Source organism: Triturus cristatus, chromosome 11 (assembly GCF_964204655.1).
Source record: "Triturus cristatus chromosome 11, aTriCri1.1, whole genome shotgun sequence".
NCBI lineage: Eukaryota > Metazoa > Chordata > Amphibia > Caudata > Salamandridae > Triturus > Triturus cristatus.
Genome location: NC_140594.1, coordinates 430,771,296 through 430,796,417, shown reverse-complemented (window position 1 = coordinate 430,796,417; position 25,122 = coordinate 430,771,296). Strand labels below are relative to the sequence as shown.

Sequence of the window (25,122 nt, the reverse complement as noted above, 5' to 3'; positions counted from 1 at the left end):
ATTGGAATCAAGAAACATCTTGAGTAATCTTTTGGGTGCATCCATAATTAGTGTAGAGGTTTTATGATTAGGTCAACTTTAAGTCCACTATGCCCACAAGCTAACCAACATCTTCATATTCCAATTACCCTGATGTGCTATTGTGAGAGACATGTGAAATATGGGATTAAATAGCTATAGCTTCGACTAAAAATGATTTGTCCAATGCTCCTCTTCATCATAGGGACTTGAGCTTTTGTGGTGAATGGTATAGCCTACGACTGTCAAACTACTGCTACAGGTGTATATGTTTACTTTCCAAGCATGAACCGATTTTAGATTCCCATGATATTTATGGATTACAAACAATGCAGTGTTGTACTTAGGGAAGGCGGAAAGAAGAGTGATCGGCAGTACAACTACCATTTGAAATGACCTGCCTCACCGTGGCTTCTTGCAGTTCTTCAATATCCACCCACTTGGGTTTAGTAAAAGTGTGACCAGATGGCCAGTCAGCTGAGTTGCTTTCACCTGACAGACAGATTTTCAAAAATGGCAAGTGAACCAGCTGTTTTCCTACGGCCATAACGTCTAGGTTTACAATGTATGCTAATGAGCTAATAAATACCATAACTGTATGGTTTAGTAAACGTGTGCCAGGCTTCCCTAATGTCGGTGGCACATGGGAAAGAGTTGGTGTGTCTTGTTAATGTGTTTAGTCTTGTCTATTTAATCTATAAGAGCTTGTCTGACTTCTAAAGTAGGTACATCTTTTTCTGCCCCCGATCACAGTTAAGGGGAAAAAAAAGTAATTGAATAATTGATTAACATGAAAGGTGAAGTTCCGTTTGCAATAACATTTGAATGCTTATTCAACACAACACAACATACCATTGCAATTTACTTGCAGAAATGTTTATCACATCATTAAATCTTGAATCTTTCAAGGTGATGGCCACTACCAAATAACCTTTAACATTACATTTTGAATAAAAGAGGTATGCATCTGCTAAAAAAGCTGTTGCATCGAGTGACCTAGAACTGTATCTAAATTTGCAATGGTTGCGGAGAGCCAGGGTGGCTAAAGGTGTTTAACACCTTCTAACAAGGCATGATTAGTAGGAATTCGAAAAAGAGACAGATAGTCTGTACTTTTCCCATGAGCAGATATTACTGATAAGCGAACTATGATGCATAACCTAAGCACGTATCTAAATAAATGTACAAATATTGAAAATCTTTGGCAAAGATGATGAAAAAGGGTTCCCACCTGATGTTGGTTGATGACACAAGTTAAATAGTTTTCATTTTGAAGCACAGCATGTCCATGTTGCTGATCTTCAAGCCTTCCATATGAAACCCATGTATTTTTGTAGAAGATGTAAGTATCCATATTTTAAGATATCAGAAACCATGCTGCCATGTTCAAACATAGGACTCTTGCAGTTGTAATTGTAGGACTTTCTTGTGAAGTGCAGCCAGTCTGTGCATTAGAGTTGCAAACCAGGGTCAACATGTCACAACAGAGGTATGAGTTTCAGGGCCCTTTTAGCCAGTCAGCACTTATTGACCATTTGTGCTGTCCATGGTTTTGATGTAAAAATGTGTGAAAAAAATCCCAGACTAATACCTGATTGAGAGTGCATGGCTGAGGGGCGTTGGATTATGCATACCTCGACATTTATTTTTAATTTGGTTGAGAACAAATCTATTGGTGAATATCCTTCTTTGTAAATAACTTCTGAAGATTGACCTTGAAGCCCATTACATAGAACAGTTTTATGACTCGCATTGTGCTGCCCGGGCATTGCTGAAAAGAACCTCCCTCCACCAGGCCACTCCTCTGTAAAGGAGTACACATGTATAATTTGCTGTTATCATATGGTCGTACACTTTGTCCTAATATCACTCAGATTATTTTAAATTTATAAATGAAAAATTCCCAGACTTTCTCCCAAAACAAGACATTGTACAAACCAGTTAATTTCATCAGCTTACCACCTTTAATAAATCGTTGACCACTCCACAACTCTCTGCAACATTTCCTCATAGGAAACCAAATCAGACAAGACCTATGACGACAGCCAGAGTGCTCGCAGTCCACTGGCGGAGCCAACCATACATGTCCGCATTGGTTTCCAAACTGCCAGTGGAGAGAGGGGGCCATAGTGCGAGGTTCTATTGGGTCCCAGTCTTCCAGACTTACAATCAGAGGTGGCTTGTACGTATTGATTATCTTCTATTCACCGTAAAAATTGCATGGGCATTCCAGTTAGAAATCATGTCCACAAAATGGCAGTCAAGACTGAGTGATGGTGCTGCAGCACCCGGAGTGTCTTTGCAGTATCGCCCAGCCATATCTAATGGAGTTCCAATTTCTCAGTTTTTAACAGTTGTTCAGATCTACAAGTTCATTATTTTAAGGCTTCTACAGTGTTCGTAAAATTCATTTCACAGACAACGTAACACAGCAGATGGTTTAAACTAGCACAGAGGGATCCACAAAATTGCCCTCCAATGAAGATGCAATTCCAAAGCCTAATCCTGGTGGGCCAATTTGGGATATCTCTCTGGTAAAAAAAAAGGCACAATCGCAAGTAAAACAAACAGAAACTGAAACCAACACCCATGTAAGCGCATTCAGACATTCCACATTGCCACCTAATGATTGCGGCCATGTCATGAATTAGTTTCCTCTGAAACACAAAGTTAATTGGTAAATGTCCCCTCTCCATAGTGAAATGCTTAGGCGGCCTTGCTTGAGACAAAAAATCTCAAAAAAATAACTTTGCATGTGTGCAGAAAGCGTATTATTTCTTCCTCTGGCCCCAGCCTGAATTAATTAAAATCTCTGCTCTGTTTTCTTACTTGAAAAACAAGTAGTCTGAAAACTGAGCAAGCAGTGGCCTTGCAAGGACAACTTTAGTCTATTTCTGAGTTATGTTATTCTTCTTCAAAATCACATCAGAATGATCAGATCATGACCCGCTAGTTGTCCATGATAGTAAAAGCAATGCCAAACTCCCTGACAATATCCTATAAATAAATACCACCGTATCTTAGGCGGTAGTTAAGAAGGGAGACAATTTAAGCCGAACCAATAAGAAGCACTAATAAGCGCTGCACACAAGAAAGATTCTGTTTAAGGTTAATTTCCTCTTACAATCAATCGGTTGCCATAGTTTTCACAAAACACTTATAGAACCCCTTTTTCTGGGATAGGAAGGAAAGCGGACTCTTGTATATCTAAACTTGAAAGGGTAATCACGGAAATAGGGACTGACCAAAACTGTTCAATGGGTTTGGGATGAGCAATGTGATATTTTAACCGCTAGTAGAAGGCTGGAATGTATCGGAATGCAAACTTTTATTTGAAGGCCCACAGTCTTATCCAGTGCAAACAGCTTCTGGGGGGGTTTTGTAAACAGGCATTTTTTAAATACCGGGAGACACCCACAAACTACACCACCTTTGGTAAAAGCTCACATCATAGACTGAATCACCTACCCCCTTCTTTAGGGACGCACAAGAACTCTAAAAAAACTAATAAACAACTCAACCTAAAAATAAAATTTAAAAAAAAAAAAAAACATTGATTTAACACCACTTCTTAGAAGATACATGAAAGCATTAGATCAAGCAGTCTAAAGAAGCAAAGTAGGCTATGTTTGCCATTATGTAAATAACACACTTTGTAAGCATAACACTGCATCCCATATAGTTTTACAATCATATCTCACTGATTATATGCATTTCCTACAAAGTAATACTGCAAAAAGTTAGGGAAGGTGCTGTAGTTCACTACAACGGAGGGCTCATCAGGCCTGTTCTTGAATTCTTGCATACTGTAGGGACTCCCTCCACGCAACTCAGTATTACTGACACAGACAGTTTAAATAAACAAGATTTCGGCCTTAAAATCACTAAAGATTCTGGTGCCAAAAAAAAAGACAATGCATTTGCTAGAACTGTACTTTACAGGCATAATATGGTCAGTTCGTCGTTACGAATTTTCTAGTTGTTTTCTCATTGCTTTTAAAGCTAAGTGATGTAGCAGCCAGAAGGCAGTGCTTGGCTGTGTAATGATGCATGAGCAAAAACTAGAGGTACAAGGTACTACAATAGCAAACAAAATCCATAAATTTGTGAAACCAGAGGGTGGCGGGGTTTTGGGGGAAAGTAGGTGCTGGTTTCACATTCTAAAATGGTACTAAAGTGCCAAATTCATTAGAAAATGAATGAAAATAATATAATTAATGTTGATTGCATGAACTGAATTTAATTGGGTTGCGGGAATTGGATTTAAATCAACTAGTTTGTACCAAAGTGCAGAGAGAAGACAGATTAAAATAAAAAAAGACACCCACAGACATCATCCCATGTTCAGAGCAAGTGGAGACCAAAGACGAATCATTTTCATGCCTCACGGGTTTCATGAATTCCATGATATCAATAAGAGATTATTTGCACTTTAAAGGATTTGTTGAGAAGTCAAGATTTACGTAAATGCTTCTGGTTCTTTTGCTTGCTTCAAAATCGCATCATCCTCGCGTATGAACTCAAAATGACCAACATGGACTGGCCCAGAAGGTAAAGGTGGAGGAGCTGCATACTTCCATCGTGAATAGCATATGGCTTTTCAGAGCTATAAATGAGTTAAGAAGTAATCGATACCAAGCCAAACAAATAGTTCCACTATTACTTATTACTGACACAAACAAAACAGGTTGATTCAACCAGATTCAGGTTAAAAAATGTCACAATCCTTATCAATGAGTTCTTTTTCAGGCCACCACTAAGGTTTTAAACCTTGCTAAATGAATTGGGATTACTGTGCATCATGGCTACTCACGGCTTCAAAGACATGCCCTCCAATGTCCTCTTCCTCATCAAAGGTTTTGTGTGCAAGCTCATGTCTGAGTTTTCAGCATTTTGGGAGTATTACTCAGTCACAGTTGCATTAGAGTAATGACTAATTCTGATGAGCATCTGCCTGGCCACATTTATAAAGGTAGCCACAGACTAAATGATTGATTTTGGTGAATGACAGTGAGGCAAGTATGGTGATGTGCATCTCCACTAGCATGACACCAGATACCCTGCTGGATAGTGCTATTCCAGAAAATAGCCAAAGGGCACTTAACACATTGTAGTAACTAAAAGGAAATGTACAAATCCCAAGACGTCTTTAGGGGTGAAAGTTTCCGCTACATACATAATAAATCAGCATGTTAAAAGCCTATTATGGAGCAATAGCAGCATTCGATAAAGCACTAAATGCAGATATGGGTAAACCAGAGCATAGCAGCATTTAGTCTCAGTAGGTTTACCTCCACCTTTCAACCTTCTGATACAGAGAAGACCAGGACCAGTTACTCTCATTCACCTCTTACAAAGCACTGTAAAGGAGCATCAGTGGTAACTATGACCAATAGTATCACATGCTTCAAACCTAGGCACATGCAACAAGCAGCCAACGGTAGTCTCAGTCCTCAGGTACCTGTGTCAGAATCCAACTCTAGTATGCGAGATACACAAGGACCTGCTGTCCTTCCAAAGTAGAAATAATGAGTACCTGTTGCTAGGGTCCAATTCTTCCCAAAGACAAATACAAGAGGAGCTAAACCCAACAAATAATTTGTTAGTGAAGAACAGGAACACCAATCGTCAGCCTCTCATCAATAGAGATGCCAACATCTCAGCATTTCAAGAGAGAAACATTAGACTGATGGCCTCCCTCTGATTTTTGCAAAGACATAAAAATTAATAGTGCCCCTTCTTTGATTCTTGGCATGGCATGTGTAACTTAAGTGTCAGGCTTTCTTTATTGTGAGGTTAAAGGATTTCAGCTATATGGATATAGCTTTAGATATCATCTATAGATACTATTGCTATGTCAGTCAATCGGCACTACAAGGAAAGGCCATTTTAAGAACTGAAAATTCTAGATCTATTTCCTAAGAAAGTGTACACATTCCGTAAACTCAATTCCCTTGGTCCTCAATTCATTAGTTGTATCAGGGTGTCAAGGAAAAAAACAGTTTGATCTTTGAAATGAATTTCAAAATTGACCTTGCAAAGAAGAGCAATTACTGAAACCTATTGATACATGCGCAAGAAGTTGTTTATTTTGTGACAAAGACTGACTATCCAGGTAAAGATAAATTTATAAAACTATGAATGGAAAATTGAATAAATAATTTGAAATATATATATGAAACTATTAGCCTATTCTGCTAATCAGTCTCAGAGATACAGTCTAATAACCAGAACACATCTAGAATCCACTCACCAAGCACAACAGGAGAACCAGGGCAATGGTCTTCAAAGATCCAAATGCTACTTCAATGCCCATTCTCAGAAGTAGAAGGGCCCAAATGTCCATAGAGATAATTAAGCAATGAATCCTGCCTGTGAATATCACGCCCCATGGATTACCATGATAATATGAAAACTCAAGTACTCATTGACTTGTCCTCTTTCGAGGAATACACATTCGTCTGCCGTGCTAGGGTCTTCCAAGATCTCCTGCAGCCAAAGTGGGAAGCATCTCATTAAGGAGCATGAAGAGGTGATACAAGGGGAACCACACCTCCTAAAGATCCTTGGAACTGTGACTGAAGAAATGGAGAAAAATCTATTTGTATGTCTTTCTGCATTGCTCCAATGGCATATTTTGTCCAAGGGCAGCCAGAGTGCACCAAAAGCCTCACACAGCAATGTCAGCTCATGAATAAAAACCCAATGACCTTTCCAAGATGGGTACAAGTGCCTGCCACAGAGGCTCCCTATTGCTGTTACATATGCCAGTCTAGTTAATTCTCTGTTACCGTGTGACCCACTGAAGTCTTAAAAACCCAAGAACGCGTGTAACACATCTCAAGGTAATATAAATATTAAAGCAGCTCTGATTGCAATAGGAGTGCACCTTTTCTATTTACTCTGGCCTGAATTCCTCAACAACATGCTCAGTATTTGTTCCTTAAAACCCTGCACCTCTGGGCTGCTCAATACATTGTACACTGTAAGATAGTGTTCCCAATAGTGCGAAATAACCTGCAAGCAGCAGGCATTGATACCAAGTGAACTGAATACAACAAAACAAAGTTAAAATCGTCCTTGCGTAAGTTAATGTGTCTGCTGCTTCACAGATTGGTTAGCATTCTGGGAAAGTATGACCAAACTTGGTGCCTGGTAGAGGACAGCACAGAAGTACTTTTCTTCAGAGATGAAAACATGGAAAAAGATTTTCAACTTAGGGTGTAATACAAGGTCAACAAAAAAGTTAAACAGACAGAAGGACAAAACATCAATTGCCAGCGCGCAATATCCCACCGAATGGGGAAAATTTAATAATTCTGACATTGGCTAATTGACCTAAGCACCATAGCAAATATACAGTCCAAGAAAATTGGAAAATTGTATTGCCATAGTGAAAATATCATTTCTCAGGGGTGAAATGTCCAACTAACTAGGACAGAGAGCACAGCTCCAATCCCCCATTTACATGCAAGATTATTTTATGGGTTAGCCCTGCTGGTTTTGGAAGGGAAGGGGGCAGAAGCAAATGGGTCAACCCCAGGCAACTCCATAGTCCTGGAAGACAATGATGGGATTGATACAGATCCAGCAATAGCTGGTTTATTGGAGTGAGAGATGACCTGGTAGGCTGCCACCGGCTGTGCTGAGAAGCTGGTACCCTCCTCAAGACTGTAATGACGGGAATACTTTGACAAGGACTGTGGCCGAAAAGGTTTAGTGACCACTGAGCCTAGAATAATTTCTGGAGCGAGTTCAGGTCCTGCAATCCTATGATTTTGAATGCTGCTGGATTCCTTGTGATCACCTTTGACAGGAATGACATCTTGATTCTCAGGCACCCGTATGGAATGTAATTGATGGCTTGGCGGTTGGGCGAATACTGCGGCTGAATACTGAGCTATGTGACCCACAGATGGGGCTACCACTCCTCGTTCTACACTGCGAAATATAGGGCTGACAACAGGCTGTGCTTCCAGCCCTGATCCTAGATAAGCAGCATGCTCACGTGTCTCTGCAGAAACACCTTGTGATGTAGGACCGGGAACAGATGTCTTTTCAAAGGACAGCTTCCTGGTGAATGGTGCCTGGAGGAACACATCCGCTTCTGCAGGCCTCCCAGGGGCAATGCTGCTCTTAGCAAAAAATGGAGCTTTGGTGAAGATATCAGCGTCATCATCCACCACCCGGGAACCTCTGAAAGGTGCTGTGGAGAAGACATCCGGCTCCTTGAACTGATCCCCAGATGCTTGATGAATTGTTGCAAATGGAGGCCTGATGGGAGAGTCTTCTTGGTGAGGTCCTTGCTGAGGAAGGTGTGCAGTGTGGCCAATGTCCTTGGGGAGCCCTGCCTGCATCTTCTGGGGTTCCTCCTCTTCCTCAGAGTCCATCAGCAGTGGCCTGGATCCACTGCAATCCAAGGCATCAGGATCCTGCTCTGCTCCTTCTCCATCACTGCTGTGGAATGAGCTGGACCTGGACGGACTCCCTCTTCTGGGGTACTCCTCAGTCATCTCCACTGCCTCGGAAACATCCTCCCGTAAAGGAAGTACATCTAAAGTTGCAGACCTTTGACGCCGCTCACCACCCATCATGCGATAGAGACTGGAATCCTTTTGATGACCTGAAAGTATCAAAATATACATTATTACTCCTATTGCTCATTTATGTACTCACGAATGGGTACACTTAGAGCACAATACATTACACACATCAAGAGATTTCTTCAAAGACAAAAGCCAGTATTATTTTTTAATAGCAATCTCCCTTTTCAGAGGGAGGCCAAAACTACATACGAAATTGGAGACAGAGTCACTGCCTTACTCCTTTTTGTTGTAAGCTTGCCTAGATTAATAATTACTTAAAATTTAGTTGGACCTAGCTGGCCCTTCTACACTAGAAGTATAAATCAAATTCACATAATTCATTTAGTTTTCATCTAGACCACTGGCCTCCCAGTTCTATGGCTGACGCCTCTAAAATTATTCTAGTAATTTCTTAAAAATAATTAGAACTTTTTCAATACTTCACATCTTTTTTTTTTTTTGATTGGAATCACAAGGATGCTCACTGATGTATATGCATAAGTGATAGACATTTAAAGCGAAGCAGCCGGTGGGCTAGATAACTGCACTCTTTATGACTGTTAACAGTGCAAACTCTGTCAAAGCCAATAGTTCTCCAGCACTAGATCTTTCATAGATGCACATGCTTGAAGCCTTCCCTGGCATCAGGTTGTAAATTGCCAATATTATAACATAGTAATCAAGAGTATTAACAAGCCCACAAGTGTTTGTTGAGTAGGCTGTTGGCATCATTCATAACTGCCAATGACGCTACTAGTGTTCAGATTTCTAACGCATGTTGAGTCTGAGGAACTTCTCAGGCACAGCTCTGTTAGATCTCTTTTCTTCAGAGGGTTTCTATGAGGAAACAATTTTTGACTTAATTGAGCAACTTGGACCAGGCTCTATTTTGCTAAACCTTGTAGAAAGTTGTTTCAACTAATTTCCTTTTGGCCAGTTGAAACTCTTTGCCTCGCCATGACACACACTCTTAGGAAAACAAAGTCTCTGCAAGAGCTGCTGACAGATGATCCACACCCGAAGTGCACCTGCTGCCTTTATCCCAAGCCTAAGGCACTGAACTGTGACATTTGCTAAACATTTCCATTTATGACCAGGTGTGACAGAAACTGGAGGTTGGCCATATGTATTCATAAGCATCAAGAACTACAAATCGGTTCCCTCTTCAAATGTTGAATCTGTGCAAACAGTTCTACTGAATACTTCCACAAGGAGGTGAAAAAACATCAGGAAATACCAGAATTAGAGTTTTGTGGCACCCTGCTGGTCCCAGCAGTCCCAACATATTATTTAGAAACTCAAATCCTGTTTTTTCTCATTTCATGGTTGTAGGTATGAAAATAATTGTATACTTAGACAGTTGTGCATGGCTCTCCGCCTTTATGTATATTCTGAGCCACCCAGATACTTCAGGGGCCGCCCACTGCCCTGTGTGGTGTCCTGCTGGGCGCGGTCTTGTGTTCCAGGAGTGTGCTGAACATGCACTCTACACCCACGCAACACAGGCGTAGCCGATAAGGTGCCCTGCTAATTAAAAGGGCCTGGTGCACGTGTCCTGAGCCAGTTCCAGTAACCATACTACTGTGTCTGTGTGCATTATTCCCAAGTATGTGGGCCTAGAGCCCACTAATTTACAATGTCGACAAGTGGGTCGATTCCCATGTGTGTGCTGTCAAACGTTTGTACTACATCGTGGGGCGAGGAGTAGCCGTGGTCCAAGGCACCTTGCACCTACTGTCTGCTTGAAAGCAAGTAGACCCCCCCCCACACCACCTGCAAGGGGCAGGGAGACTGCACCCAATTACCTGCAGCGAAGCAACAAAGGGAAAGCAAAGCCGATGTCAGATGTGCCCCGGGCTCATCGAGGTATGCGGAGGGCCACACAATGACTATGGCCCCTACACGGTGAGACACCCGTAAGCAGCCTGCTACCTGCCACCTTTATCCTGGAGAAGAGTGCCTTATGCAATAGCCCCACTGAGAGAGAAATGAAAAAAGACAGCATGAGCAGACACTGTCCACCAGAAAGTGTTATGTGGGAAACTAGCACTGCGGAGGGAAAACTGTGAAGCAGCACAGAGATATTGCGGTTTCCCCCATGAAGTATGTTGCGGCCTAGGCAAGAAACGTCTCACCGTGTAAAGTTACCATGAAGCAGGTGGCAGAAATAAGACTGCCAAGTAAGAGTGGCAGTAGGCCATTGTACCAAGAAAGATAAACTTGTCTTCCTGAAGGGAGTACAGAGACTATTCAAAGGATGAGAGTGTCGCACACCTGCCGTGGGCTGCCAATTGTTTATAAGGAGAGGGACTGCAAACCCTGTAGAGAGAGACTGCCGAACCCCATAATAATCCCAAAGCTGCCCAGCCAAGAGAGCTGCGATGAGCGGAGTGAAAAGCAAGGAAATGGGGCAGAGGACAACCAAGCCCTGAGCAAGGCCCACGAAAGGCACAAGGAGATTGGGCACCTTATACGCGTCCCCACTGGCTGTCTGGCACCACCGCAAGTGATGAGATAGTGCTGCATGCCCAAGTGATGAACAGCCACCACTGTAATAGAAAGAATTGGCATGCAAGGAGCCAGCAGAAGCCACTATCTCATAGGGCACAGAGACAATGCAAGACTGCACCAGAGAGCCCCAGAGAGAGAAGAGGTTGCACCAGCAGGCCATTCCCAGCACCGAATGGCGAACGTTGTCCCATCACCGAGAGTATCACATGGAGTGGCCTACCCTGCCAGCATGCCAGAACCGAGGGAGGACCAAGTGCTGAGACGGCACAGGTGCAAGAATTACACCCTCCTGTGTGGGGCCCTCTTGGGGAGTGTGTGATTGCTGGGCATGAGAATGGGGAACTGAACCAGTTCAGTGCTAAGTCTGGTGAGATTGTTGGCAACACTAAGGAGCACCACAAACAGATCAAGGATATCCAGACCTCCCGCGACCAGACCATGTTTGTTACACCCTCCAAGGACAGCACAGCAAAGCTTTTTGATGCCACATCTTTAGAACAATTAAAGACCTTCCGCACAGAGCGTCCAGTCAACTCGGATGCCCTGTCACCAATCTATGACCATGTGATTTTAGGTGGTGGTCAAGAAGCCATGGATGTAACCACAACTTACACCAGGATTGGAAAGTTTGAGGCAAGGTTTTTCCATTTGGTGTTTGAAGAGGAGATCCTTAGAGTCAAGGGACATTTCGGGCCAATTAACAGTGCTGAATTTCACCCAGATGGAAAGAATTACAGCAGTGGCGGTGAAGACGGCTATGTTCGGATCCATAATTTTGAGTTTGAAGCATGATGGCTCGATTTATGGATTTCTTATTCCTCTTTTCCAAACCGGACTTCTCACTGCGCTATTATTACCCTATTTATCCTCCAAGGTGTGAAATGAGCATTCTCTGTAATAGACTTGGGACCAGGCAACTGCCAGTGAAGCGGTTTGCACTGGAAACAAAACTGTACAGTGAACCGGATTTTCAGCTGTCCCACCAATGGGAAGAACTTTTATGGACCGGAAAATGTAATGTTTTTTTCAGCTGCCTTAATTGTCTTGTGGGGCGTCAGGGAACAGTTATATCCACTGAGCATGGGAGGTAATGTCGAATTCACTAATCCTACTTAAATAAAGTAAGAATTGGTTATCTGTCAGTTACCACAGGTTGGTGTAAAGAAACGCTGAGTTGTAATCCAGATATTTGCCAACAGTTTAATTGAATTGAAAGCTGACTGGAATCCTTCACAATTGATGTGTTTTTTGTTTGAATTCGACTGTGCTCACTGAATGTAGCTGCCCCAAACTGACTATTGGTGTTGGAAAAGTCCACATTCTTCACCTCAGTCACTGAGCGCTGGTCGGAGAGTTGAATTACATTGAACATCGGATAAATGTGGCTAAAATGAAGACCATGAATATTTGTAATTCATAAAGATCTAAAATATACAAAAAAAAAAAAAAAAAAAAAAGAATTACACCCTCATGAGAGAAAGAGGAGCAGAAAGAAGTTGACACTATCTAAGGGGTAGAGCACCAGTAAGATTCCTGAGGAAGGGACCAGAGCTGTAAGAGGTACACGAGAAAAGGAGAGTCACGTCCTACTGACAGGAGAGACGTGCAACAGGTCCACAGCAAAGAAAAGACAGTCCTAAGAACCGGGCGTGACCAGCGAGATATCCATGTGGAGCGGCAGGAGAAACATGGCATGATGCCACATCACTGTGAGGAACCTGGTCGGAAGGAGTGAAGAGACTGGCACAGCGCCACAGCCCGAAGGAGTTGAAGAGAATAGAGTGGCATGTTTCCACAGCATGGACAACCACCACCATAGGTGCGCAAGAGAAAAGGGGGGGGGGGGGAGCGATAAGACAGAGGACTTGTGACAGTACCGGAGAGGGCATCCACAGAAGTGCAGAGATGTCACTGGAGACAGCTCCATGGGAGGACCAACTGTAAGCCACCAGCAAGCGCGAACCACGTTCAGGCCCCATGCTTCACAGTGCGAATGTCCAGCCACCTGTCACCGGCTGCTTGGCATAGATGGCATCGCTGCTATTAACTGCCCATGTCAAAGAAGAACTGCAAGTGGCTACGAAGTACCTCCAGTCATCCTTTCTCTAAGGAAGACATCGCTACCTGTCTCCCAAGTTGTTAGATGGTAATATCGTCGTCATTACAGGTGCAGCACCCGAACCACCTAAGGAGCATTGCACCACCAGAGTGGAGCCATATGCCTGCAAAACAACCAGAGGTTTATAAGGCATCCCTGGCACCATGGGACGCTGGCCACCCAGAAATCTTCTGTAAGCCCACGTGAACCTGAGACCAGCCGAAGAGAACATACTCGATCATTGGACTATCCACTCTTGGGGTTTCACAAGGCTTTTTTTTTTTCTTACAGAGCTCTATATAGCACAAACTTGATCCGAAGGTATCGGATATCAAAGCGCTTTACACAAGCACCAGTTGCGTTACATGAGGACACATTCATTTTTTTGTTAGGCACGAGATTAAGTGATTTGCCCACAGGATATTGCGCGTCCTTGCCGAGACTCGAACCCGGTTACCCAGATTTGAGGTCGACTGCCCTAGCTATTAGGCCAACTCCTCTCCTTTGATGGTGGCCTTGTTGGGAGTACTGCTGCGACCCCGTTGCACGGCATATGTGAGACCCCGCACAGCCCATGCAGTCCAATTGCAATCCAGAGGCAAGGGCCTCGAGGGAATTCCGGTGTGAGAGGAAATGCCAGCAAGAGAGGCGTCTGCAGCAACTCCACAAGAGGCCCCGGGAAGCACTGAGGTCGTAGACTAAGACTGGTAACCCAAAGACTATCTGATGAAAGCTGGGGCACTGGAGGCACTGGAGTCCTTATGGCTGGAACACACAGACCCTGAGACATTCCACACTTTGAGGCTACAAGAGCGACTTGGATGTGGTCCTCTTGGCATTCCTCAGCGACGTCTTTGCGCTGTCTACGAGAGGCCCTGCACAGTCCACGCAATCCGGTGGCAGCCCAGTGGAAAGGGCCTCAAGGAAATTGAGAGGGGAGTCCTGGCACGAGAGGGAAGTCTGAAGCTGCTCCACCAGCGGGCAATCGGAAGCATCATGGCCTTCAAGGAAGAATCCCATTCATCAATGTCATCCTCAGTCTTTGCAGGTCGGCCGTTTATGGGGCCGAGCGCCTACAAAGAGATCTCCACAGTGGACACCATCACTCCGGATGCACCCCATTTTGAATTATGTGAATAGTCTCTGACACCATGAGACCAGGCCAGTCTGAATGACATCGCCGAGGTAGACTAAAACCTCATGGACATGAGGCCAAGAGATCCACTACTGCCTGGCAGATGGCCTGAAAAAACCCAGTGGTGCTGTATTTTGTTTGTTTGTTCTTTCCCACAGGTTGGACTTGTTCCTCTCTTTTTCAACAAAGTTTGAGAGGGATCTAGTATTCCAGGAGTATGTAGTACATACACTCTACACCCACCCATCACAGGCTAATAGAAGGGGTCGGGTGCACATGCCCTGGGCCAGTTTCAGTAACCATACTATTGTATCCGTGTGCATTATTCCCAAGTACGTAGGCCTAGTGCCTACTACTTTACACCCTGGATATACATGCACTACATCCTCTGGCCGGGCGCAGCCAGAGGCTATAAATGAAAGGGCCGTAGATCACACAAGGTCTTCGCCCAAACTATAGCGGTGGTGTATCTTTTGTCTTTTAGTTAGTGTATAGAGGCCGAGGTGCCTGCCTGTACATACTGATGACGAGACGCTAATTTGGTGTCGTCTCCGTTTGCACCGGGGGACCGCTGTCCTTGCTGACCTCCAGCTCCACCCGAGGACATGTAGGCTACCACGCTGTGAGCTGACTGTGCTCCCACTTGACAGCGTGGACCCGTCATACTCCCATTGGAGTACAGAATGGCCAACAGATGTGAAGGATAAGCATCCAGAACGGCCCAATCGAGGACCTGTAGTTGAGCTGGGAAGGTACACTGTTCTGTGAAAGGAAGCAGTGCGATGCATTGAAACGTGCCTGCATGGCCCTGACAGGAGGAGAATGACTGAAAGCAGCGAGAGGCACTAGAGCGCGCCTACAAGGCCTAAGAAAAGAACATAAAAAAAACCAAAAAATAAAACTGAAGGAAACAATTCAAAATAAGAAAAGGGATGAACAGTGAAGAAAACACACAAGGTCAGTGGGTTAGCAAAAGCCTGCAAATCAGAAAAACAAAAAGACGGTGAATTGACTGAAAGCAAGAGAAACATCAGTGACTTGGCAACCTATTGTGATTTAATGCCTGTCAAGGTTTGTGAATGCACCCTTGCTCAGAGACAATTGAAGAACCTAGGCCTGGAAAAAATAAATAAACAAAAGGGACCCTAGTGACAGCACCTGAATACCCCAGGTGGCTTTAGGAATGAGACACTGGTAGGTCGCCATGGCAGATGATAACAATGCAGTGCCTGGCCAGGGGCCCAACGCACAGATTATGCAGGTGTCATACAGCCTTCAGTGACTTCATTGATCCTGCAACAGTGGCACCCAAGAAACTGACAATGCAGTCAAGCAATCACATTTACTCCACTATGCGTGGGAAAAGATGTGAAAATTATTTGAACACCTCCCCAACCTGGGCGCGGCGGTAGACTATGACTCCGGAGTAAGGGCCCTCAATGCTTATTTCGATCTGCAGCTGAATCCTGATTTTGGGAGAATCAAGCTTCGCCAGGCGGCCAGCATGAGAGTGAATCCATCAACTCCTTCTGCACCCACCTCGATGAACTATCTAGCAGTTGTACAGCAGATGACCAGCCCAAGGAGATCTGGACGCAGATCATAACTCAACAAGACACTTCGGGGCCTCATACTGCAATAAACGATCATTAGTCCAGATGACATCCTCATCCAAAGATATGGACATGGCAATCACACAAGTGCAAAGTAAACCACCCAATGTGAAGGTAGAGAGTGTGGATGCCATATCCACGAGAGCAACCAGGCTTAAGACCACGACTCCACCGCAAGCGACCGCTCAGTGCCGTTTGTGGCCATGAGGCACACCCACTGGAGAGATGCCCGGTGCAGAGGCGAAGTTGTGCTATCTGTGGCAGGGTCAACCACTTCGCCAAGGTTTGCGGAGGTGGTCAGAGAGGAAGTGGAACACACAGGAGATGACTTCCAATGAAAGCAGTCTGCCAAGTGTTGCTAGATGACACAGAGGCCCCAGGAGCTGCAAGCGCGAGCTATGTAGTAGTATCCGAGAAGAAGATTCACTCTCAGAATCAGAGGAGGTGGTCTTCCTCATCTCCTTCAGAGGAGCTCTGAAGAGACACAGGGGGCCATAACTCACCTGCATGGTGGAAGTTGCAGGGTCGAAGGTCAAGCCCTCATCGAGACAGGGGCTTCTGCAAATGTGACAGGCTGCAACAATATCAATGACTGTGCCCGAGACCTGCGCTGGATCAGTCTCAAACTAAAATCTACACATAAGGGGGCACCCCCGTTGCCACTGAAAGGACTCATGAAAGTGTGTGTGAGTTTGAACGAGCAATAAATAATGGCAATGTTCCACGTCATCGACAAAGAGTCCAACACTCTGCTAGGATGTCATGCAGTAGAAGACTTGTGTCTCAAATCTTTTGCCAGGAACGTGCATGCTTACAAGGTCGATGAGTTGCTAAACCAATTCCCGGAGCTATTCAAGAGACTAGAAGGCCTGTGAGCCTCTCCCATCACCCTGCTTATCGACATGCCAGTCAAACCAGTGGCCTTGCGCCATCGACGTGTGCCATTCCACTTGCGGCTCCTGGTGGAGCAAGAACTTGACAAGGTAGAAAGCATAGGAGTAATCAAGACGGTGTCCACCCCAATGACCTGGGTGTCATCAATAGTAATTGCTGAGAAACCCAGCAAGGAGAGACTTTGCATGGACATGAACTTTCTGAATAAAAAGAGGGAGCGGCACATAACTCCCACAATGGATGACATTATTGTTGAACGGGCAAGATGGTTTTCCAAACCGGATCTTAATACTAGCTACCACCAATTCTAGCTAGTGGAAGAGAGCACAACATTCTCCAAGCATCTGGGGCTGCGGAGATACAAGTGGCTCAGCTTCGGGGTATCGTCCACAGAAGAGGTATTCCAAAATGTGGTAAGTGTTGTCTGGCCTACAAGGCATTATGAATGTCGATGTCAACATTTTTATCTATTAAGCAACTTCAGAGGAACCCCACCAGCACTTGCAAGCCACTCTGAAATGCCTGTGGGAACAAGGCATCACCCTCCATCGAGAGAAGCTCTCTATTTTCAAAACCAGCAAAGAGTTTTTTGGCCATGTGTTCACTCAAGTTGGAGTGCAGGTTAACTCGAGAAAATCACAGGCCATCAAGCAAGCACCCTCACCCAGTAACGCCTCCGAAGTCTGCAGCTTCTTAGGTATGGCTGCCTATTGTGGCCGTTTTTCCCCCCAATCTGGCTACCATCGCTGAACCACTGAGGGCACTGATCAAAGTGGACGTTTGCTGGGAATGGGGACAGAGTGAGGAGGAGGCCTTTCAGAAAGTCAAGTCACCACTAATGAGTAAAGTGACAATGGCCTATTGAGGTTCCAAGAAGACGACGGAGCCCCTAGTCTATGCCACTCCAGTAGGGCTGGGAGCCATCCTCACATTAGGAGTCGAGCCAAGGAGATGGGTACCTTTGGCAATCACCAGTTGGGCATTCACGCCAACAGAGGCGAGCTATGCCCAGATCGAGAGGGAAGCCTTTGCCATTAAGTGGGCATGTGGACATTTTCATCTATACCTGTGTGGGCGATCGTTCCGTGTGGTAATGGATCATCAGCCGGTGATGCCTCTGTCCAAAAGCACAGCACCCCATCCTCCACCTCACATTGAAAAATGGGGGATTCAGCTCCGAAATTACCAATTCAAAGTACTCTACAAACAGAAGTCCAAAAACTGGCTGATTTCCTTTTGCGATATCCTCCCCAGATCAGATTGAGGAATACATCAGCTCAGTGTCTCAAGGAACCTGTCCGAAGGCACTAACCCTGAAAGACGTTGAGGAAGCAACTGCTGGTGACACTGTATTGGTAAGTCAGTGACAAAGAGCAACAGGGTTCATGGCAGCTGGTCTAGGAGAGTGGCTGAGCTGGCTCACAGAAGATACCAGGGTACAGCAAAAACAAAGGCTCACCTGTGGGAGACAGTGCGATTACCCAGGGCTGGAGGCCATAGTGGATGACCTGGTGAGACAGTGTTAGACTTGTTAGATAACACGCAACCCCAAACTACTGTCCACCATTATGGCTGAAGAGCCTGCTGACAAGCCCTTGTCTAAGGAGAGCATGCATTTTGGGAGTTTACCCAATAGGAGGCTTACAATGGTATTGGTGGCCAGTTATTCTAAATATTCTGTTGTTGACCTTGTGGAATCAACAGCATTTACAAACATAGCGTCAGCCTTAGAAAAGGTATTTGACCTTTTTGGCCTTCCCAACTGTATTAAAGCGGCCAATAATGCGCCCATTTAGGGCTCTGAGTTCCATGACCTGCTCAAGTACCTTAGCATCACACATCAACACTCTGTGGCCCCAAGGAAATGAGGGGGTCGAGAGGTTCATACGGACACTGAATAAGGCACTACGGAATGCCATACATTAAGGAACTAACCCTGAAGTCGGCCTGCATTGGTTCATGAGGGAGTACAGAGGAACATCTTATTGCACAACCCAGTGTTCCCCTCGGCTTTGATTTTGCAAGAGCACCGACATGATTTGATACCTGTCGGTCCACAGTACACTCAATGTGACTATGAGACAAATGTCGTTCAGTTCAGGCAAGCCCAGAACAATACAAGAGCAATTATCCGCCGTAGAGCGGTGGTGAGACATTTGAAGCCAGGATATTATGGGCTTTTGAGAGACCGTAGGCCTGGCTTTAAATTAGGGACTCCACTTGAACGAGGGGTCTGGGAAGTGGTGAATGTAGAAGGCACTATGATATCGGTGAAAAAAGGTGAGGAGTCAGTCAGTTGGAATATCTCATGGTTCAAGAGAGTGGCAAGGTTTTCTCAGGGGGATCAGAGGGAAGGAGACACAAAGAAATTGCTGATCGATCAATGATGGAGGAGCCGCAGGACTAGTCCAGGCATGGAGGGACACCAAGAGAACAGTCCCCAGGAGAAGGACATTGCCAGTCTCATGGATAAAGTAATCAAGAAGGTTGCCCAGACCCCTCACAATATCAGCGGTATGATCCCCAGCCACACTCCAGGCGGAATCTAAGACTCAAGAACTTTGTGAACAGAATCCTGGAATAAATTCAGAGCCAAGTGGGGAAGCGATGTAGTGAGCCACCCAGCTCCTTCAGGGGCTGCCCACTGCCCCGGATATACATGCACTACATCCTCTGGCCGGGCACGGCCATAGGCTATGAGTAAGAGGGTCGCAGGCCGCACAAAGCCTTCACCGATACTATAATGGTGGTGCATGTGTTGTCTTTTAGTGAGTGTATACCCACCAAGGTGAACGCCTGTACAATAAACATATATAGAACTGCTAAAATAATTCCAGTTTTCAACTTTATGGCACTTATTACAGGCGAAAAGAGTAGTTGAAGGAGAAGATGAAAGGCTGCCTTCAAACCTGGAACCAAATGTGCCAAGAACAAAAGAGATCTACTGTGAAAACCATCCCAAACACGAAAGAACTATCAGCATCAGATCTTTAAAGAACTATGGGTTTATTAATAATATTAATATGTAAATTAATTAATAGTGGTGAGATAAATGTTGGTGAAAAAATGTTTTTGGGGAATACATATTTGGCCAACTGAATAGACAGTTGGCCTCTGCTCGAGATGCAGACATGTTATTCAAAGCTTTGATTGGAACATAGTGTGTGTGTGGTCACTTCACAGTTCGACAGTCCCATGCTGGTTAGTCAGGGCATAAGGACCTGCTGACAATAGATGACAAGGGCTTGAGGCTGTGCATTACATACGCTGGGAGATGTGCTGCCTACCCAGCAGCTGTGCATGGACCAATCAGATTTTTTATGGATATCGGCGGCTGAAGGCAGTGGAGTACTGAAACAGTGCTTCTCTTCCAATGGCAATTCAGGTTTCTACTGCACAAATAAATATTAATCAACGCAGTGCCACTTTATTTGTAATATAAATGACAAGAGCATGAATAGTACAATCATGTATCTACAAATCACAGACTGGGAAAAATATATAAACATTGTGGACAGCAGCCGAAACGCGTGGACTTTTCTTTTCATGGAGCTAAATACAATACTTTTTGGACGAAGAAAAAGAGTGCCTGCGTTTGTTCTACAGCAATTTAAGGGAGATATATATATATATTCACACACACACATGTATATATATATTCACACACATATATATATATATATACATACATATATATATATATATTAGCCGAACTAGGAGATGAAGATGCAATGCGCTCTGTGTCTGCAGTGCCCCAGGAAGAAGAGGTAAACTCGAAACATGTTGGAAATGTGGACTATGCATAATTAACCGGTGAATGAGACTGCCTGTACCTTTAATTAAAGCTCTTTGGGGATAAAGCTCACCTGTGTCCGAGTGCAATTCAAACGTTGGATCTTCCCCACGAGCAGAACATATATATATATTCACACACACATATATATATATATATATATATATATATTCACTGAAAAAACCATAGGTTTCAGGCACGTTATAGTTAGGAATTAGCATTTTAAAACCTTAGAAATTCACTGAAAAAACCATAGGTTTCAGGGGCGTTATAGTTAGCTGTACTTTTCACTCGTACAAAACCATTGAAATTCCCCCGTTATATTTAGGTCAGCTAACTAATAACTCGCGTGCCCGCTATGTCATGAGTGATGTCACTGACCATGTCATGAGTGATGTAATATGTGACGTCATCAGCAGTGCATTGCGGGCGCGCGAGTTATAGTTAGCTGAACTAACTATAACGGGGGAATTTCAATGGTTTTGTACGAGTGAAAAGTCCTGCTAACTATAACGCCCCTGAAACCTATGTTTTTTTCAGTGAATTTCTAAGGTTTTTTAAATGCGAATTCCTAACTATAACGTGCCTGAAACCTATGGTTTTTTCAGTGAGTTTCAAAGGTTTTTTAAATGCTAATTCCTAACTATGCCTACAGAGATAGGACATGTGAAGAAAGAAGAAAAAACACACAGAAAGAAAAAAAAGAAATGCAGAAAGAACCAACAGAAGTCCTCAAAGACGAAGAAAAGTGCAGGAAGAAGGATAACGCGCAGAAAGAACAAACAGAAGAGCAGAAAGAAGCCATGTTGCAAAATCATCCTGTACCCTCAACTTTTTCAGAGGGTACAGGATGTAACTGAGTCTGACTAACCAGTCCTAGAGCCAGTGCTATGTTAAAAGACACTCAGAATACAGTGAAAACACCTACTTACACTAGGGAACACTATGCGTTGGGATCCCCCTGTGATTAGCATGACCTCCACTGTAAGCCCCTAGTATATAATAGGGCAGGGGATTAAAACTACCTCTTAAAACACGCCACAGGGCATGTTTGCACATGTCACCTCAGGCCCCGTCCCCTCCCTTCCCCACTGTGTAAACACGCCCTGTGGCCATTTTAAGTTGGGAGATTAAGTCCCCTTGCATCCTGAGGGTCTCTAGGGTCCAACTAGACCACTAGGTACCTACAGTAAGCGCCACAGAGCTGCGTTGCAGAGAGGTGTAAAAAGTGGCACGGCCTGGACCACCTCTCTGCAACGCAGCTCAGTGGTGCTTACTGGAAGCACCTGGTGGGCTAGTTAGCCCCCTGGGGCCCTCAGGATTGAAGGGGAATTATTTCCCCAACTTAAAACTCGCCATAGGGCGTGTTTGCACACGTCACCTCAGGCCCCGTCCCCTCCCTTCCCCACTGTGTAAACACGCCCTGTGGCCATTTTTTAAGTTGGGAGATTAAGTCCCCTTGAATCCTGAGGGTCCCTAGGAGCAAAATAGCCCACTAGGTACGTCCAGTAAGTGCCATTGCAGAGAGGTGTAAAAAGGGGCACGGCCTGCACCACCTCTCTGCAACGCAGAGCAGTGGCACTTACTGGAAGCACCTGGTGGGCTTGTTGGCCACCAGGGTCCCTCAGGATTGAAAGGGAATTATTTCCCCAACTTAAAACACGCCACAGGGCGTGTTTGCACACGTCACCTCAGGCCCCGTCCCCTCCCTTCACCACTGTGTAAACGCGCCCTGTGGCCGTTCTAAGTTGAGAGCTTAAGTCCCCTTGAATCCTAAGGGTCCCTAGGATAAAACTAGCCCACTAGGTACCTCCAGTAAGCGCAACAGAGCTGCGTTGCATAGAGGTGTAAAAAGGGGAGTGGCCTCAGAACACCCGTCTGCAACGCAGCTCCCTGGCGCATACTGGAGATACCTGTTGGGCTAGTTGGCCCTCAGGGACCCTCAGTATCGAAGGGGAATTAATTCCCCAACTTACAACTGGTCAGGGGGCGCGTTTGCAGAGTGCTGCAAGGAGGGGGCGTGGCCTCCGGCGCGATGCCAGTCTATTATTTATTTTATTTTTTTAAGAAGGAGGTCTGTGTGGCCCCCCTTCTTTTTCTAATTTATTGGCCCTGGGGACCCCATCCCCCAGGGCCTGCACCCTAATTTCTTTTATTGAAAAAAATAAATTTGGCCCTCCCAAGGCCTTAATCGGCCCCGGGGACCCCAACCCCCGGGTCATGGCCTTTTTTTTTTTATTCTTTGAGGGGGGCTGCATTGCCCCCCTTCTCAGGCCACTTATGGCCCCGGAGACCCCATCCCCCGGGGCCTGCCTTTGTTTTTTATTATTTTAAAAAATATATATATTTATAGAAACACCTAGGACATGCTGGAAAAACTGTATGTACCTATCACCATGACAATTTGCGAGATATTCATTAAAAGGCAACTATGCATACAATGAATCCACGTGGAATGTATTTACACCGCTAGTGAAGCTCTGACGTGTCTGACGCCCTAACGTGCCTAATCCCGGCGCCCCCGCCGGTGGGTACTCTCCAAGTAGACACCCTTGTCGTTTATTTATACAAACATGGGTATCTATTGACGGGCACATTTAATACACACGCACACCAAGCCATTCAAAGGGGATTCGACAAAAATTCGACCAAACTATGCAAGAAACCCCCCTCACGGTTAATAAAACACACATCCACCGCCGGATGTGTAATCCTTTTTATTTTACTCTCTGGAAAGGAGACAAACCTCACTTGAGAGTCACAGCGTGCTCCTGGCTGAGCCCAATGCTGTGTTACACCCACCAGTGCATGCCGAGTGCCACACACCTCTGTGTTGTATTCCACCAGCTAGTGCGTATGCTATGACACTCTCTAGCCCATGTGCACTGTAACACCACCCCGTGACTATGTCATGCCACACTTGCCTTCGCACGGGTTATATTGCCCTATGTAACGTGCCTTCCTCGATGCCTATGTTATAACGCACAGCACTATGCCATACATATTACAATCTGGGATCCATATCTTTGTCACAGTGCATATGCAACGTTACACTCCCCAGCACATATTTTATATTACCACTTTAGAGACTAGTTAGGTTACACAACACTGCCCTGTGCATATTACACTCCAAGGCGCATATCGCATAGCACACGCTAGTGCCTGTGCTATCTCGCGCTCGCCAATGAATCTGTCATTGCGCACAATGTATTGCATATTATATTTCATGCCCCGGTTCATCTTATATCACACTTTTTGGTGCATAGTTTATACCATATACTATATCTAGTTTTCATTTTCAATCGTGCTCTCAGGACTATGTTCTATATAACACTGCGTCCACCTACCCTTTTCACAGGCATTACATTTTGCGATGGGGGGTTGAGTTTCAGGGGGTGTTTCTGCCAAGTGAGCCCAGAGTCACAGTCACAAACGTCCTCTTCCTGAATAAAAGTGAGATTATGCTGCATACTTGTTCATATTTTAAGTAGTTCGCACAGACACACTTTTAAAAACAATAAAGTTCCTAATACCCAGCTTCTCTGAACAGTTCGCATGCTGCCCCATCCACCTCCTCCCTATCCTCTGTTGTCTGAATCCATGGACTAGCCTCCTCCCTTGCCATGCATGGTCTGATGTGCTGCCACTGCCCTCCATTTAGCACGATGTACCAGTCCACTCCTCCTGCCCTCCATTGCCCAATTCTATGGCCCATCATTGACCTCCTGCTTAGCCTCTGTGCTTAGCTTGCTGCCCCTATTCTCCTTCCCCTGCCCTCCGATGTCTTTGTGCATGCCCCTGCTTCATCATTTTTGCCCATCATGTTCCATGGACCTGCCACTCCTATCTACTCTGAGTGTTCTGTTGAGCTGTCACACCCCTTCCACCTGCCTAGCATTGTCAGATGACTGTAACCTGTCCCTGCCACCTCCACCCTGCCTGTCCACATGCCATGCCCCTATCCCCTTCCTCCTGTCCTCCATGGTCCATTTTACTGCCACACCCTTCTGGCCTCCCTGGTCTGTTGTGCTGCAACTGCTCCTCCTGCCTGCCCAGCGCGGTCTGTTGCGAGGCCCCTTCCCCTGAACTCTCTTGTCTGTGCCCAGGTCCTGACCCTCCCTTCTATCCTCCATGGTCCTTTGTACATGCCCCTACACCCTCCTTCTTGCCCATCATAGCCATTGTGCTGCCACTAACCCTACCGCTTGCCATGCATGGTCTTCTGTGCTGCCATGGCCCCTCCCACCTTCCCTGTGTGGTCAGCTAGCTGCCCGACCCCCTCCCACCTTCCCTCCATAGTCTGTGTGTATGCCATCATAGTCTCATTGTTGCTCTCCATGGTGTGTCTTGTTTCTAGTGCCCATCCTGCCTGACCTCCATGGTCATCTTGCTGCTCCTGCCCTGCCCCCTTGCCCCCAGCCCTGTTTCCATGTGCAGACCCCTATACCCTCCCTCCTGGCTTGTCTGTTCCATTG

General features: G+C 45.3%; 1 protein-coding gene across 5 annotated transcripts in view; it reads right to left on the bottom strand.

The window, feature by feature from the left end:
• Window positions 1–1,959: 1,959 nt before the first annotated feature.
• AAK1 (AP2 associated kinase 1) overlaps window positions 1,960–25,122 on the bottom strand; it is a 362,789-nt gene continuing 339,626 nt past the window's right edge. For 4 of the 5 annotated variants that reach the window (XM_085636286.1, XM_085636279.1, XM_085636281.1 and 1 more), the window contains one exon: window positions 7,293–8,641. In XM_085636286.1, the coding sequence (XP_085492412.1) occupies window positions 7,500–8,641 (1,142 nt within the window). In that variant the 3' untranslated portion in view covers window positions 7,293–7,499. Of the gene's footprint in view, window positions 8,642–25,122 lie in introns of all 5 variants that reach the window. The other variant, XM_085636284.1, reaches the window with a different exon arrangement.